Consider the following 14974-nt stretch of genomic DNA (forward strand, 5'->3'; position numbering starts at 1 on the left):
GTGGTGCGATCTCAACTCACTGCAGCCTCCGCCTGCCGGGTTCAAGCAATTCTAACCTCAGCCTCCCAAGTTGCTCGGATTATAAGGGTGCGCCACCATGCCTGGGTAATTTTTGCATTTTTAATAGAGATGGGGTTTCACCATGTTGTCCAGGCTGGTCTCAAACTCCTGACCTCAGGTGATCCACCTGCTTCGGCCTCCTAAAGTGCTTGGATTACAGGTGTGAGCCACTGCGCCCGGCCAAGATATTTTTGTCTGTACTGTTCATTGAGGTGTCCCCAATGCCTAGCAGTGTTGAGCACATAGACAGCACATGCTTAAGAATTATGTGCAGAATGATTAATTTGTGTTTTCATTCCCATATTGCAGATGCAGTAACCGAGGCGCAGGGAGGTTAAGCCAGTTGCCCAAGATCATGTAGTTCTTTTTTGTTTTGTTTTGTTTTTTTTTGAGACGGAGTCTCGCTCTTGCTGCCCAGGCTAGAGTGCAATGGCGCGATCTCGGCTCACTGCAACCTCTGCCTCCCAGGTTCAAGTGATTCTCCTGTCTCAGTCTCCCAAGTAGCTGGGATTACAGGCATGTGCCACCAAGCCCGGCTAATTTTGTTTTTGTTTTGTTTTGTTTTTTTTTTTTGAGACAGAGTCTTGCTCTGTCACTCAGGTTAGAGTGCAGAGGCACGATCTCGGCTCACTGCCAGCTCCACCTCCTGGGTTCACGCCATTCTCCTGCCTCAGCCTCCCCAAGTAGCTGGGACTACAGGCGCCCGCCACCATGCCCTGCTAATTTTTTGTATTTTTAGTAGAGACGGGGTTTCACCGTGTTAGCCAGGATGGTCTCAATCTCTTGACCTTGTGATCCGCCCGCCTTGGCCTCCCAAAGTGCTGGGATTACAGGCGTGAGCCACTGTGCCCTGCCACTTTTTTTTTTTTTTTGAGACGGAGTCTCGCTCAGTCATCCTGGCCAGAGTGCAGTGGCGCGATCTCGGCTCCCTGCAACCTCCACCTCCTGGGTTCTGGTGATTCTCCTGCCTCAGCCTCCCAAGAAGCTGGGACTATAGGTGAGTGTCACCATGCCCGGCTAATTTTTGATTTTTAGTAGAGATGGTATTTCACCACGTTGGCCAGGCTGGTCTCAAACTCCTAGCCTCAAATGATCTGCCTGCCTTGGCCTCCCAAAGTGTTGGGATTACAAGTGTGAGCAATCACGTCTGGCTTTTCCTTTTTTTTTTGTAGAGATGGGGTTTTGCTGTGTTGCCCAGGCAGGTCTTGAACTCACAACCTCAAGCAATCCTCCCATCTTGACCTTCCAAAGTTTTGGGATTACAAGTGTGAGCCAATCACTGTACCCAACCACTTTAATGTTTTTTTAGAGATGGTGTCTCACTCTGTCACCCAAGTTGGAGTGCAGTAGCACAATCATAGCTCACTGCAGCCTCAAACTCCTGGGCTTAGTGATCCTCCCACCTCAGCCTCCTGAGTAGCTGCAACTACAGGTGCACATCACTGTGTCCATTTAATTAAAAAAAAAATTTTTTTTTTTTGTAGAGATGGGGTCTTGCTATTTGCCCAGGCAGGTCTGTTTTTGTATTGTTTTGTTTTTTGCTTCATTTTTCTTTTTTTGGAGACAGTCTCGCTCTGTTGCCCAGTCTGGAAGGCAGTAGGGCGATCTCAGCTCACTGCAGCCTCCACCTCCAGGCTTCAAGGGATTCTCCTGCCTCAGCTTCCCGAGTAGCTAGCTGGGAGTACAGGCATGTGCCATCACATCTGTCTAATTTTTTTTTTTTTTTTTTTTTTAGTTGAAATGGGGTTTTACCCTGTTGGCCAGGCTGGTCTCAAACCCCTTGCCTCAAGTGATCCGTCTGTCTTGGCCTCCCAAAATGCTGGCATTACAGGCAAGAGCCACCTCGTCCAGCCTAGGACTGATGAGGTGTGACTTCAATGTGGGAGAAACAGGCTTCATCTCTCCATAGTTCTAATTCTAAAAGCCCAGGGAACTCTGGGCCTAAGTTACCTACAGTCTCCCCCTCACCAAGCCCTCCTCAACCCTCACAGCACCAGCTAAATGCTTTCATTTTTGGGAGTGGAGGAATTCACTCAATCCCATAAGAGAACGAGATAGGGATTAAGTATTTACAGAAGCAAGGTTCACAATGGCCAATGGGCCACTGCCACAGGTGTGGTGACGTGGCAGAGGTGAGGGTAACATGGAGACTCTGTCCTGATACGAGGTCCATGATGACACCCCGGGAATGATGAGGGCAGCTGGGGAGAGGGGGAGAGTGACCATGAGGATATGATGAAGGTGACTGGATGAGGGTGAGGGTGACATGGTTGATTATTATTATTATTGAGACTGAGTTTCGCTCTTGTCGCCCAGGCTGGAGTGCAATGGCGCGATCTCGGCTCACCGCAACCTCCACCTCCCAGGTTCAAGCCATTCTCCTGTCTCAGCCTCTGGAGTAGCTGGGATTATAGGCATGCACCACTACCCCCGGCCAATTTCGTATTTTTAGGAGAGACAGCGTTTCTCCATGTTGATCAGGCTGGTCTCGAACTCCCGACATCAGGTGATCCACCCACCTTGGCCTCCCAAAGTGCTGGGATTACAGGCGTGAGCCACTGCACCGGGCGGAGGGTGACATGGTTAATAACAATATTAGCTAAAAACACCATGTCAAGCCCAGCCTGCCACAAGAATAAACTCACAGAATTGTCACACTCAGCCCTGATGTGGATGTCCCCACGTGCATTTTGCAGATGAAGCTGGGATTGGAAAGGTGCCATAAGGTAGTCAAGGTATCCAGAGGTGTAGTGGTGGGGCTGGGATTCTGACACTCCCCAGGTAATGGGCTGCAGTACCCTGTATGTTATGTGAGCTGTGATACAGGGAAATGACGAAGACACGGAGGGAAGAAAAATAACTGTAAGTCTGGGTGGCTCCTTATGGGGAAAGCTGGAAACGTGAGGAATGGATGGTGACTGTCAGAGGAACGGTGATGCCAAGGGAGGGACAAAGACATAAGGGGTAATGATGACATAAGGGCTGCATTAGCGCGATTTAAGAAGAGCGATGGGGACAGTAGCCATGCGAAGGTGACTTGGGGGTATGATGAGGGTTTAAGAGAAATGAGGATTTTATAAAGGAGAAATGGCAACAAAAGCGGGATGCAGGTAACACACGGCGATGACGCATTTAAAGGGAGCGATTACGACCTATGGTGGCAGAGGGCTTAAGGGGAAGGAAAGCGAGTTAAGGGCGTTGATGGCGACTTTAAAGAGGGTGATGGCGACAGAAGGGGAGTTGTGACGATTTAAGAGGGATGAGACAGAAAGAGAGGAATGGTGACATAAAGGGACCGAGGACGACATAAGGGAGGCGATGCATTATAGCGGGGAGGACAACACGAGGAGGGTAGCCGAGGCGCCGCGCCCCTAGATCGCACAGTACCTGCACTCCACGTCTCCCACTCCGGCACCCAGCCCCACACGAACCTTCCAGGATGTATCCCCGCCTGACCGCCCCCTAGCCGCGCGCAGGCGCACTACTGCTAGACTGCGGGCCCGCGGGGGCCAGGCATGCGCCTTTCTCATTGGCCGCGCCGCTCTCTGGCGTCGGGCTGAGGAGAGAGCTCGGCGCAAGTGGGAGGTCACGTGACGTATACGCCCGCACTCCTGCTGGTGACGGTGGGCGGTCACGTGACGGTTATGGCCGCACTCTCGCTGGTGGCGGCCTGGTGGGCTAGAGCGGCCGCGGGCGGGTCAGTTCAGCTTCCTGCGGTGAGGGGGTGCTTCCGGGGCGGGCAGCCCGGGCCGGGGGTGGAGTGTCTGACAGTTGGCGCCGCCGGGAGGGAGGGCGGGCGGCGCGAGTGGGCGCGGGCCCGGTGGGCCAGGTGAGGCGCGGGCCGGGGGTGGTGGGACTGGGCCGGTTGCGGTAGGGACGGGTGGCGTCCGGAGCTCTGGACTCAGTTCGGGCTCTGCTGTACGGCTTCGGACGTACGATTTGTTTCTCTGAGCCTCAGTTTCCTCCCCTGTGGAATGGGGGTTAGAATCTGACTGTATCATCGGCTTTATAAATGGGAGTGAGAAGTCAGGTCGTGTACGTTGGATCCCTTAGCTCAGCTCCTCCGCATAACGCTCACTTCGTTACTATACTATTGTTAGTATTGATGTTTGCGCTTAGTATGAAAAATTGTTGGGTTTGGAAGCGGTCGGATTTTGGTTCAAGTCCCGCTCCACTGTGAGGCAGTGGGGCCTGTGTCTTCGCTTCCTTGAACCCCTTTTTTTCTCATCTGTACCGTGAGAGCAGATAGTCCCAGTATCATAGGATCGTCTTGAGGATTCTGACGAAGTGTGTGTGTGTAGAGATTTTAAGCAGAGGGGCTGGCACAGTGAGAGCTCGTGGATTGGGACTATAATGATAATGATTCTGAGAGTCATTGGTGTAGCTGGGAATTCCAGGGGAGTAGGGGGTGAAAGCTCAGAGACAGCAATAGGAAAAACTTAGGACTGGAGCCGAGAAAATCGACATCCTGCCACTTACTATTTGACCAATTTTGCTGAGTCCTGAAGTATTAGTTTTTTTCTTTTTCTTGATCATGACTAGTGCATTTTTCCCCCAGTAAATTAATTTGAGAAGGCAAATTTGCATTGCTGTCTTCTTCTTCTTCTTCTTTTTTGAGACCGAGTTTCTAACTTGTTGCCCAGGCTGGAGTGCGATCTCGCTCACGGCAACCTCTGCCTCCCGGGTTCAAGTGATTCTTCTGCCTCAACCTCCCGAGTAGCTGGGATTTTACAGGCATGCGCCACCACGCCGTGCTAATTTTTTTGTATTTTAGTAGAGATGGGGTTTCTCCATGTTGGTCAGGCTGGTCTCGAACTTCTGACTTCAGGTTATCCGCCCACCTCGGCCTCACAAAGTGCTGGGAGCCACCGTGCTCGGCGCATTGCTGTCTTCAATGAAAAACTAGCATTGCTGGCCATGAGAGGAAAGAAAAGTTCAGGTAAAATACAATGGAAACTGAACAGCCTGTTACATTGTACACCGAAATGGAAAGATAATTGAAAAACGTATTCCCTTTGAATAGGAATACTGTTCAGAACTTGTACTGTGTGATTCCCTGTTGTCAGATCCCATCAACCCCCATCAAGTTGTCCTTATGCTTGTTCCCAGCTCACCCTTTGTATACAACTAGCATTAAGTCAGTGACTGTCCGTCCCACTGTTTCCCTAGATCACTGAAGATTTGTTTTATTTTGATGCACACTTAACATCACACTTACCACCTGCTGTGCATCTTCGTTCTAAGGACTCTGTTTATTAACTCGTTTAATCCCTGTAACACTGTTAAGAATGGGTCCTTGGCTGGGTGCGGTGGCTCACACCTGTAATCCCAGCACTTTGGGAGGCCAAGACGGGCGGATCACGACGTCAGGAGATCGAGACCATCCTGGCTAACATGGTGAAACCCTGTCTCTACTAAAAATACAAAAAATTAGCCGGGCATGGTGGTGGTAATCCCAGCTACTTGGGTGGCCAAGGCAGGAGAATTGCATGAACCTGGGAGGCAGGGGTTGCAGTGAGGCGAGATCACACCGCTGCACTACAGCCTGGGTGACAGAGTGGGACTCCATCTCAAAAAAAAGACCTTTTTTTAATTTCGAGATGGTGTTTTTTTATTTTTATTTTTTATTATTTATTTTATTTATTTTGTTTTGAGACAAGGTCTCACTCTGTAGCTCAGGCTGGAGTGCAGTGGTGCGATCTGGGATTACTGCAACCTCTGCCTCCCAGGCTCAAGCAATTCTCCTGCCTCAGCCTCCTGAGTAGCTAGGATTACAGGTGTCCACCACCATGCCTGGCTAATTTTTGTAGAGATGGGGTTTCACTATGTTGGCCAGGCTGGTCTCGAACTCCTGACCTTGTGATCCACCTGCCTTGGCCTCCCAAGGTGCTGGAATTACAGGCATGAGCCACCGTGCTGGCCAGGAATGGGTACTCTCACTTTTTTTTTTTTTTTTTTTGAGATGGAGTCTCACTGTTGCCCAGGCTGGAGTATAGTGGTACAGTTTCGGCTCACTGTAGCCTCTGGAGTGCAGTGGGGTGATCTCGGCTCACTGCAACCTTCGCCTCCTGGGTTCAAGCGGTTCTCCTGCCTCAGCCTCCCAAGTGGCTGGGACCACAGGCACCCGCCACCACACCCAGCTAATTTTTGTATTTTTAGTAGAGACGGGGTATCACCATATTGCTGGGATTAGCCACCACACCTGGCTAATTTTTTGTATTTTTAGTAGAGGCGGAGTTTCACCATGTTGGCCAGGCTAGTCTCAAACTCCTGACCTTGTAATCCACCCGCCTTGGCCTCCCAAAGCATTGAGATTACAGGCACTGTGCCTGTAATCTCACTGAGATTACAGGCACTGTGCCTGTAATCTCACTGAGATTACACAGTGGCTGAGCCACTGTGCCCAGCCACCTTTCTTTTCTTTTCTTCTTTTTTTTGAGGCAGAGTCTCACTCTGTTGCCCATGCTGGAGTGAAGTGGCATACTCTTGGCTCACTGCAACCTCTGCCCCGCCAGGGTTGAAGCAATTCTCCCACCTTAGCCTCCCAAGTAGCTGGGATTACAGGCATGCGCTACCATGCCCGGCTAATTTTTGTATTTTTGGTAGAGATGGGCCTTCACCATATTGGCCAGGCCAGGAGGTCAGGTTGGTCTCAAACCCCTGACCTCAGGTGATCCACCCACCTCGGCCTCCCAAAGTGCTGGGATTACAGGCATGAGCCGCTGTGCCTGGCTTTTTTTTTTTTTTTTTTTCCTTTTTTCAACAGTGACAGGGTGTCACTGTATCGCCCAGGCTGGCCTCAAAATCCTGGGCTCCAGAGATCCTCCTGCTTCGGCCTCCCAAAATGCTAGGACTACAGGTGTCAGTCACCATACCCGGCCTTGCCATTCTTATTGTACAGTTGAGGAAGTGAGGTCAGAAAGGTTAAGCTACTTGTCCAGAGTCAGGATTAGGACGTGGTAAAATTGGGATTTGGATACAGGTCTCCTAAGGGCTTAGCACATGGAGCCTGGTATGTGGTAATTCCTTGAGTTTTGGGAGCTGCCGTCTTTAAAATGACCATTATTATAATTTTTCTTATTCAGAAAGTCATTGCGGGAGATGGGCTTTTAGGATTGTGGAGAGAGGGAGGAAATTGAATCCAGTAGGATCTGTAGCACTTAGGGAAGAATACCAATATTTAAAGGATTCTGGTTAGCATTAACTGAGACATTGAAAAACAGACTGTAGTACCTGGCTTGTAGTAATCCGTCAATCAGCATGAACCATAGCCATTGGACTGCCTGGGGTCCAAGTCCTGCTGCTGCCTTTACTTGCTGTATGATCTTGAACTCCTAGGCTCAAGGGATCCTCCTGCCCCTAAAGTGCTGGCATGACAGGCCTGAGCCACTGCGCCCAGCCTTTTGCTGTGTGATCTTGGACCTGCCATTCTCATCTGTAACTTGGGACTCATTTTTCCATTTTTCTGAGGGTGGTTGTGAGGAGTCACTGAGATGTGTATATGCTCAGTTCCTGGTGCATAGTAAACACTCAATGGGAGTTACTCCATGGGCATCGGAATCAGGAAGAACTTGTTTTTGAATCCCAGTAAGGTTAGTTGCTAGATGTGCCATTTGACAAATGACTGCACCTCAATGAGTTGAGGTTTTTCATCCGTAAAAACAGGGCTAATAATAGTCCTCACTCACTGAGCTGTTGGGATGCATCTGCATGATGCTTGGCCCTGGTCCTGATGCATAGTTAGTGCTTGGTTTGTGAGATGTTCTGTCTGACTTACTGAGACCTCTCCGTGCTCTGTTCTTTGAGAGATGCATGTTGTATTTTCTTTTTTTTTTTTTTTTGAGACGGAGTCTCGCTCTGTCGCCCAGGCTGGAGTGCAGTGGCTGGATCTCAGCTCACTGCAAGCTCCGCCTCCCAGGTTCACGCCATTCTCCTGCCTCAGCCTCCCGAGTAGCTGGGACCACAGGCGCCTGCCACCTCGCCCGGCTAGTTTTTTGTATTTTTAGTAGAGACGGGGTTTCACCATGTTAGCCAGGATGGTCTCGATCTCCTGACCTCGTGATCCGCCCGTCTCGGCCTCCCAAAGTGCTGGGATTACAGGCTTGAGCCACCGCGCCCGGCCGCATGTTGTATTTTCTTTTCTTTTTTTTTTTTTTTTTTGAGACAGAGTCTTTCTCTGTCACCCAGGCTAGAGTGCAGTGGTGCGATCTCGGCTCCCTGCAACCTCTGCCTCCTGGGTTCAGGCGATTCTCCTGCCTCAGCCTGCGGAGTAGCTGGGATTACAGGCACCCACCATCACGTCCAGCTAATTTTTGTATTTTAGTAGAGATGGGTTTTCACCATGTTGGCCAGGCTGATCTCAAACTCCTGGTCTCAGGTGATCCACCCGCCTCAATCTCCCAAAGTGCTGGGATTACAGGCATGAGCCACTGTGCCTGGCCTGTGTTGTCTTTGGCCAGTGGTAAAATTCAGAAGGGAAATTGGATCTAAGAGTGTTGAATACAGGACAGAGTGATGTCTGTGGTCATACTCATCAATAAGAGATTGAGCAGAAGACCAGGTGCCTGTAATCCCAGCACTTTGGGAAACTGATGTGGGCAGATCACTTGACGTCAGGAGTTCGAGACCAGCCTGACCAACATGGTGAAACCCTGTCTCTACTAAAAATACAAAAATTAGCTGGATGTGGTGGCGGGTGCCTGTGGTCCCAGCTACTCGGGAGGCTGAGGCTGGAGAACTGCTTGAACCCAGGAGGCGAAGTTTGCAGTGAGCCGAGATCACACCACTGCACTCCAGCCTGGGCGACAGAGTGAGACTTTGTCTCAAAAAAAAAAAAAAAAAAAAAAAAATTGAGCAGAAGCCAGGGAAGGGCAAGATTAACAATGCTGAGGATAGAGAAGAGAGTCTCATATGTGGGGACTTAGGGAAAGGTCACGAAGTAGATGGCAGTGGAGCAGAAGGAAGGAGAGGTTGCCAGGAGGAGACAGGTATGCCAGGCACAGGTGACATCCTCTAAAAACGGGAGGCCGGCAAAGCACCTGTGTGGGGGAGGAGGCCTGGAGGATGAGACCAGGCACAACACCTCCAGGGTGCTTAGTAGGCACCAAGCACTGTCTCAAGTGCTTTTATTCATAGAAACTCATCTAGCTCTTACAGCAGTCCTCTAAGGTAAGTCATGTTTGCACCCTCCCAATTCACAAATGGGGACACCATGGCCCGACTGGTGAAGTCACTTGCCGAGATCACACAGCTCATAAGTGGTAGAGCTGGATTTGAACCCTACAGTCTGGTTGCAGAGTTCTTACTCTTGACCACTCCATTATACCATCAAAATCTGTTAGGGGATAGGACAGATTTTATGGGGTTGTGAACAGGAAGGTTCTGGGACAGAGGGCTTCTGCACCTCATGGAGGGGTGAGGGAGGATCAGTACTGGGGGCTGCGATAGATAGAAGGGAGCAGAGTGAGAGGAGAGGGCAGAGGACCCGGGTCAGGGAAGAGGCAGAGGGCTAAGTAGGAAGTTTTGGCCAGGGCAGTGTGGGCCCCGTGATCTTGGAGTCGGATAGCGTTGAATCAGCACATGAAAAAGTTACTTCCTTTAGTTCCCATTCAGCACTGCTTTTAATGGAGATAGTCTCCACTGGTGCTAAAATGTCTTTAACACCACCTTTCTACCATCTGCTAATGTAAGGGAAAATTGGTTTTCCATGTCTTCTCTGGGACGCCTCATGATCAGGTCACCACTTCTGTGACCTGTCTCCTCCCAGTGTCCTCCCTGCTCGCTCCACTACAGCCATGCTGGCTCCTTGCTTTCCCTCCAGCATGCCAGGTGAGCCACTGGCTCAGGGCGCTGGACTTGCTGTACCTTCCTCTGGAACACTTTTTCTCTGTAAAACCACATGGCTCATTGCTTCCCTCCCTTTAGCTCTCTAAATGTTGCTTTAGGTCTTCCCTGATCACTCTGTTGAAAATTAGAACCACTCCCTTCCCGGGTCCTCCATGTCTTCTCCATGGCACTAAAAGCTTCCTAATGTACTCTACTAACTGTTTGGCTTGTTTACTCTCTGTCTCCCCTGTCGCCTGTACCCAGCTAGCTGCTAAGTTCCATGGCTTTGTTCACCTTGGTATCCCTAAGAGTGCCTTACACATAGTAGGTTCTCAGTGAATAGGGTTTTGGGTTTGTTTGAAGACTAGTCAAGTGCAGTAGTGAGAAAGGGAGAAAGAGTAGAATAAGGAGTTCCATCTGTAAGGGACTATGAACAGTCAATTGAGATAATTCATTACCTTTGGACCAGCCTGTTTTTTTTTTGAGACAGGGTCTTGCCGTGTTGTCCAGGCTGGTCTTGAACTCGTGGCCTCAATTGATCCTCCCATCTTGGCCTCCCAAAGTGCTGGGATTACAGGCATGAGCCAGCATGCTTGGTTGGTATTTATCGTTAAAGTTTTGGCCAGAAGTGTCTTATTTCTGTTGCACTCCTTTTCCAGCCAACCTTTTGGGGTGTGTGGGAATGGAACTGTGGACATTTGCTGTCCCTGGGCCTTGTCTCAGGCACAAGCGATGATGGTGGTGGCAGCTCTGTCCCAGGCTGACTTCCTGCCAGCTGCTCCAGGCTATTCCTGGGCGGTGAGCCTCTAGCCCAGGAACGTTCCTCTGGCATGCAGGCAGACAGGCACAGGAGAGGGACAAACACTCACAGCCGGCAGCAACTCATGGGCCCTCTCCTCTCTTCTCTTTCAGGCTCCAGGGAGCAGTGTCAGGGCCAGGGAGACGATGGTCTCCGTGACTATGGGTGAGTCTGTGGCCTTCTCTCCAGGGCCCCCTCTCCCCACTGCCCTTTTTGAGGTATGGCCTTGGTGGGGGACGAGGGGGTGGGGGAGGGAGGGCTGGGTCATTGGCAGGAACAGCTGTACTCTGAGGACTGTGGCAGGGTGGGGCTGGAACTGCTTGAGGCCTGCCCGCCTCCTTGCCGGATCTCTCTCCTGACTGTATAGTTTAGCTGTGAAGAACGTGGGTTATGAAGTCCAGCAGGTCTCCCACGTGGCCTCACAGAGCCTTGGTTTTCTCAGTGAAATGGAAATGATATTCCCACATCCTGGGATTAAGGAGATTACAGCATGTAAAAGCTTGGGTGTAGTTCTAAACAAACCTTAGATGTTGTTGTTATCACAAGCCTTAAGCTCTGTATTTGGGGATTGCTAAGGCACAGATATTAGTTGGTGGCTTTGAAAAATGTTGACATTTATTATAATGTAGAAAAATATATTATATATGTATAATTTTTTGAGATGGAATTTCACTCTTGTTGCCCAGGCTGGAGTACAGTGGCACGATCTCGGCTCACTGCAACCTCCACCTCCCAGATTCAAGCGATTCTCCTGCCTCAGCTTCCCAAATAGCTGGGATTACAGGCGTGTGCCACCACGCCCAGCTAATTTTTGTATTTTTAGTAGAGACAGGGTTTCACCATGTTGGCCAGGCTGGCCTTGAACTCCTGACCTCAGGTGATCTGCCCTCTCTAGCCTCCCTAAGTGCTGGGATTACAGGTGTGAGCCATCATGCCTGGCCCATAAAATGTATTTGTATAGTTTTAAGAGTGATTAAGAAGCAAAGTCTGAGTATATCCTTTTTTTTTTTTGAGACAGGCTCACACTTTGTTGCCCATGCTGGAGTGCAGTGGTGTAATCTTGGCTCACTGCACCCTCCGCCTCCCAGGCTCAGGTGAGCCTCCCATCTCAGCCTCCTGAGTAGCTGGGACTATAGGGACGCACCATCATGCCCGGCTAATTTTTATATTTTTTGTAGAGATGGGGTTTCGCCATGTTGCCCAGGCTGGTCTTGAATTCCTGTGCTCAAGAGATCCTCCTGCCTCAGCCTCCCAAAGTGCTGGGATTACACAGGTGAGCCACCGCGCCTGGCCTGTATTCCTTTTTTTTTTTGAGACAGAGTCTTGCTCTGTCACCAGGCTGGAGTGCAGTGGCACGATCTTGGCTCAATGCAACCTCTGCCTCCTGGGTTCAAGTGATTCTCCAGCCTCAGCCTCCCAAGTAGCTGGGACTACAGGCACACACCACCACGCCCAACTAATTTTTGTATTTTTATTAGAGACGGGGTTTCATCATGTTGGCTGGGATGGGCTCGATCTCTTGACCTTGTGATCCACCTGCCTCGGCCTCCCAAAGTGCTGGGATTACAGACGGGAGCCACCGTGCCTAGCTGCCTGTATTCTTTATAATTCCATTCATATAAAGCATAGAAGCAGGCAAAATCAGTCTATTTTGTTAGAAGGTGGTGGTTACATCTGGGAAGGAGTGAGTAGAGACTCCAAAGGGAATATAAGGGGTTCTGAGGTGTTAGAAATATCTCGTTTCTTGATTTGGGTGCTGTTTACATAGGTGTATCTGATTTAGGAAGATCTATTGACTTGTGCACTTTTTTTGCATGTACATTATAGTTCCATAAAAAGATTGAAAAATCAAAACCCTGTTACCCATCCAGATCAAAAAAAGAGAACATTGTCAGCCCCATGAGAGTCCTACCCCAATCACACGCCCCTCCCTTCTCCATATGGAATAAACCATTTTGTGAACGTCTTTTCTTGCCTTACCTACCTTTTTTTTTTTTTTTTACAATGGAGTTTCGCTTTTGTTGCTTAGGCTGGAATGCAATGGCGTGATCTTGGCTCACTGCAACCTCTGCCTCCTGGGTTCAAGCGATTCTCCTGCCTCAGCCTCCGGATCGAGTAGCTGGGATTACAAGCATGCCCCACCATGCCTCACTAAATTTGTATTTTTAGTAGAGATGGGGTTTCTCTATGATGGTCAGGCTGGTCTCAAACTCCTGACCTCAGGTGATCCACCTGCCTCGGCCTCCCAAAGTGCTGGGATTACAGGTGTAAGCCACCGCTCCCGGCCTTCCTTGCCTTTATTTTTGTATTATCAATGGGACATTCCTATTCTATAGACTTTGGTTTTGAAATTACATGAATGAAATCATACCTTGTGTTCTTTTGTATCTGGCTTCTTTTGTTCAACATAATGTCTAAGGGTCATCTGTGTTGACTTTCTTTTCACTGCTGTATAGTATTTCACCTTGAGAGTGACCACCATGTGTTTATCAATGCTGCTGTCTGTGGATATTGCATTATTACTGAGTTGGGGCTATCACAGACAAACTACTGTGAATATTCTTGTATGTGTCTCCTGGTGTGTGCAAAAAGCCACATCTCTTTGATTCCAAGACTCACATCATTGCACAATTTAACATTTCTGAAGTAGGGGTATATCTTATTGCCGGTGCCTTATAACAGTTTAGTTGACTGCATGTTTTCCTTCCTTAGCAATACATGAAATGATGGTGTGTGCTGAATGTGGGGACTCTTTCCATTCCTCAAACACTGGGTTTCAGTAATCTTTTGGTTAAATTCACAGGCTTTGCCTGGTCCCTGTGAACTGATTGGTCTTTACAACTAATTGATCACAAGCAGTTACAGATTTATTTGTTCCTTCTCCCTTCCCACTGCTTCACTTGACTAACCTTAAAATCAGTCAGTCAATTAATCAATCACAGGCTTTGGCTCAGAGAGCTACCCCCAGCCTACGTGGTACTTTTTTCTCCCCTTAATAACAGCTTAGTTTAGGTATAATTCATTTATCATACGTTTTACCTAGTTAAGGTGTACAATTCGATGGTTTTTATATTCTCTGTTCACAGAGTTGTGCAGCCATCACCATAATCAATTTTAAAACATCTTTATCACTCTCTCTTGAAACTCCATACCTTAGCAGGGTGTTGTGGCTCATGCCAGTAATCCCAGCACTTTGGCAGGCTGAGGCAGGTGAATCGCTTGAGTCCAGGAGTTTGAGACCAGCCTAGGCAACATGATGAAACTCTGTCTCTATAAAAAATATAAAAAATTGCCAGGCACTGTGGCTCACGCCTGTAATCCCAGCACTTTGGGAGGCCGAGGAGTGTGGATCACGAGGTCAGGAGTTTGAGACCAGCCTGACCAACATGGTGAAACCCCGTCTCTACTAAAAATACAAAAATTAACCAGGCATGGTGGCACGTGCCTGTAATCCCAGCTACTTGGGAGGCCGAGGCAGGAGAATCGCTTGAACCCGGAGGTGGAGGTTACAGTGAGCCGAGATTGCGCCTCTGCATTCCAGTCTGGGTGACAGAGTGAAACTCCATCTCAAAATAAAATGTGTGTATATATATGTAACTTGTGTGTGTATATATACAAAAAAATAGCTAGGCCTGGTGGCACGCGCCTGTAGTTTAACTACTTGGGAAGCTGAGGTGGGAAGATTGCTTGAGCCCAGGAGGTTGAGACGGCAGTGAGCTATGATTGTGCCACTGCACTCTGGCCTAGGCGACAGAGGGAGACCCTGTCTCAAAAAAATTAAAACCCCATACGCATTAGCAGTCACTTCCCCTGTCCTCCTAGCAACCACTAATCTACTTTCTCTTTAGATTTGCCTGTTCTAGACATTTCATGTACATGGAATCATTATGTGGTGCTTTTTGATAGTTAGAGGTGCATGCTTCTGGCCAGTGGGACCCAGGGCCCTATGGCTTAGCAGGTGGATAGTGCCTGTGCAACATAGGGAAATGGTACCTCTTTCCTGTGGCCTGGCAGAGGCAATCCTAAGGACATGAGCTCCTCGCCAACCTCAGACCCCAAGGGCCAATCAGCACCCTGGGTACCTGGCCTGTGGCTGGCTGGGCAGGGGCCTCCTTGGAGATGTGACCCATGGGGCTTCACCTGAGCCCTGCACTGCCACTCATGTAACACCTGACCCACAGTGTATCTGTTTCCCTGCTCTGAGTCTCTATTGTCTTAAAAGCAAAATGGGTGAGGTAATAACAGGTTTCTTCTATTCTAAAGTAGCATGGATTGTTGGATGTACTGAGA

The 14974-nt window shown here is 49.3% G+C and overlaps 2 protein-coding genes across 21 annotated transcripts in view; one reads left to right on the top strand and one right to left on the bottom strand.

Annotated features, from left to right (window-relative positions):
* PLD3 (phospholipase D family member 3) overlaps positions 1 to 3570 on the bottom strand; it is a 31366-nt gene extending 27796 nt beyond the window's left edge. Inside the window, exon 1 of one of the 6 annotated variants that reach the window (XM_007996829.3) lies at positions 3448 to 3570. The gene's annotated coding sequence lies outside the window, so the exon portion shown is untranslated. The remainder of the gene's footprint in view (positions 1 to 3447) is intronic. The other 5 variants (XM_037991685.2, XM_007996828.3, XM_007996823.3 and 2 more) reach the window with 5 other exon arrangements.
* Positions 3571 to 3714: 144 nt separating this feature from the next.
* C6H19orf47 (chromosome 6 C19orf47 homolog) overlaps positions 3715 to 14974 on the top strand; it is a 56412-nt gene continuing 45152 nt past the window's right edge. For 4 of the 15 annotated variants that reach the window (XM_073016453.1, XM_073016454.1, XM_007996830.3 and 1 more), the window contains exons 1-2: positions 3753 to 3776; positions 10798 to 10849. In XM_073016453.1, coding sequence (XP_072872554.1) covers positions 10831 to 10849 — 19 coding nt within the window. In that variant the 5' untranslated portion in view covers positions 3753 to 3776; positions 10798 to 10830. Of the gene's footprint in view, positions 3777 to 3816; positions 3890 to 4888; positions 5000 to 8932; positions 9229 to 10794; positions 10903 to 11862; positions 11958 to 14974 lie in introns of those variants that run through there. The other 11 variants (XM_073016445.1, XM_073016451.1, XM_073016448.1 and 8 more) reach the window with 11 other exon arrangements.

The sequence above is a fragment of the Chlorocebus sabaeus genome, chromosome 6, assembly GCF_047675955.1.
Source record: "Chlorocebus sabaeus isolate Y175 chromosome 6, mChlSab1.0.hap1, whole genome shotgun sequence".
Taxonomy (NCBI): Eukaryota; Metazoa; Chordata; class Mammalia; order Primates; family Cercopithecidae; genus Chlorocebus; species Chlorocebus sabaeus.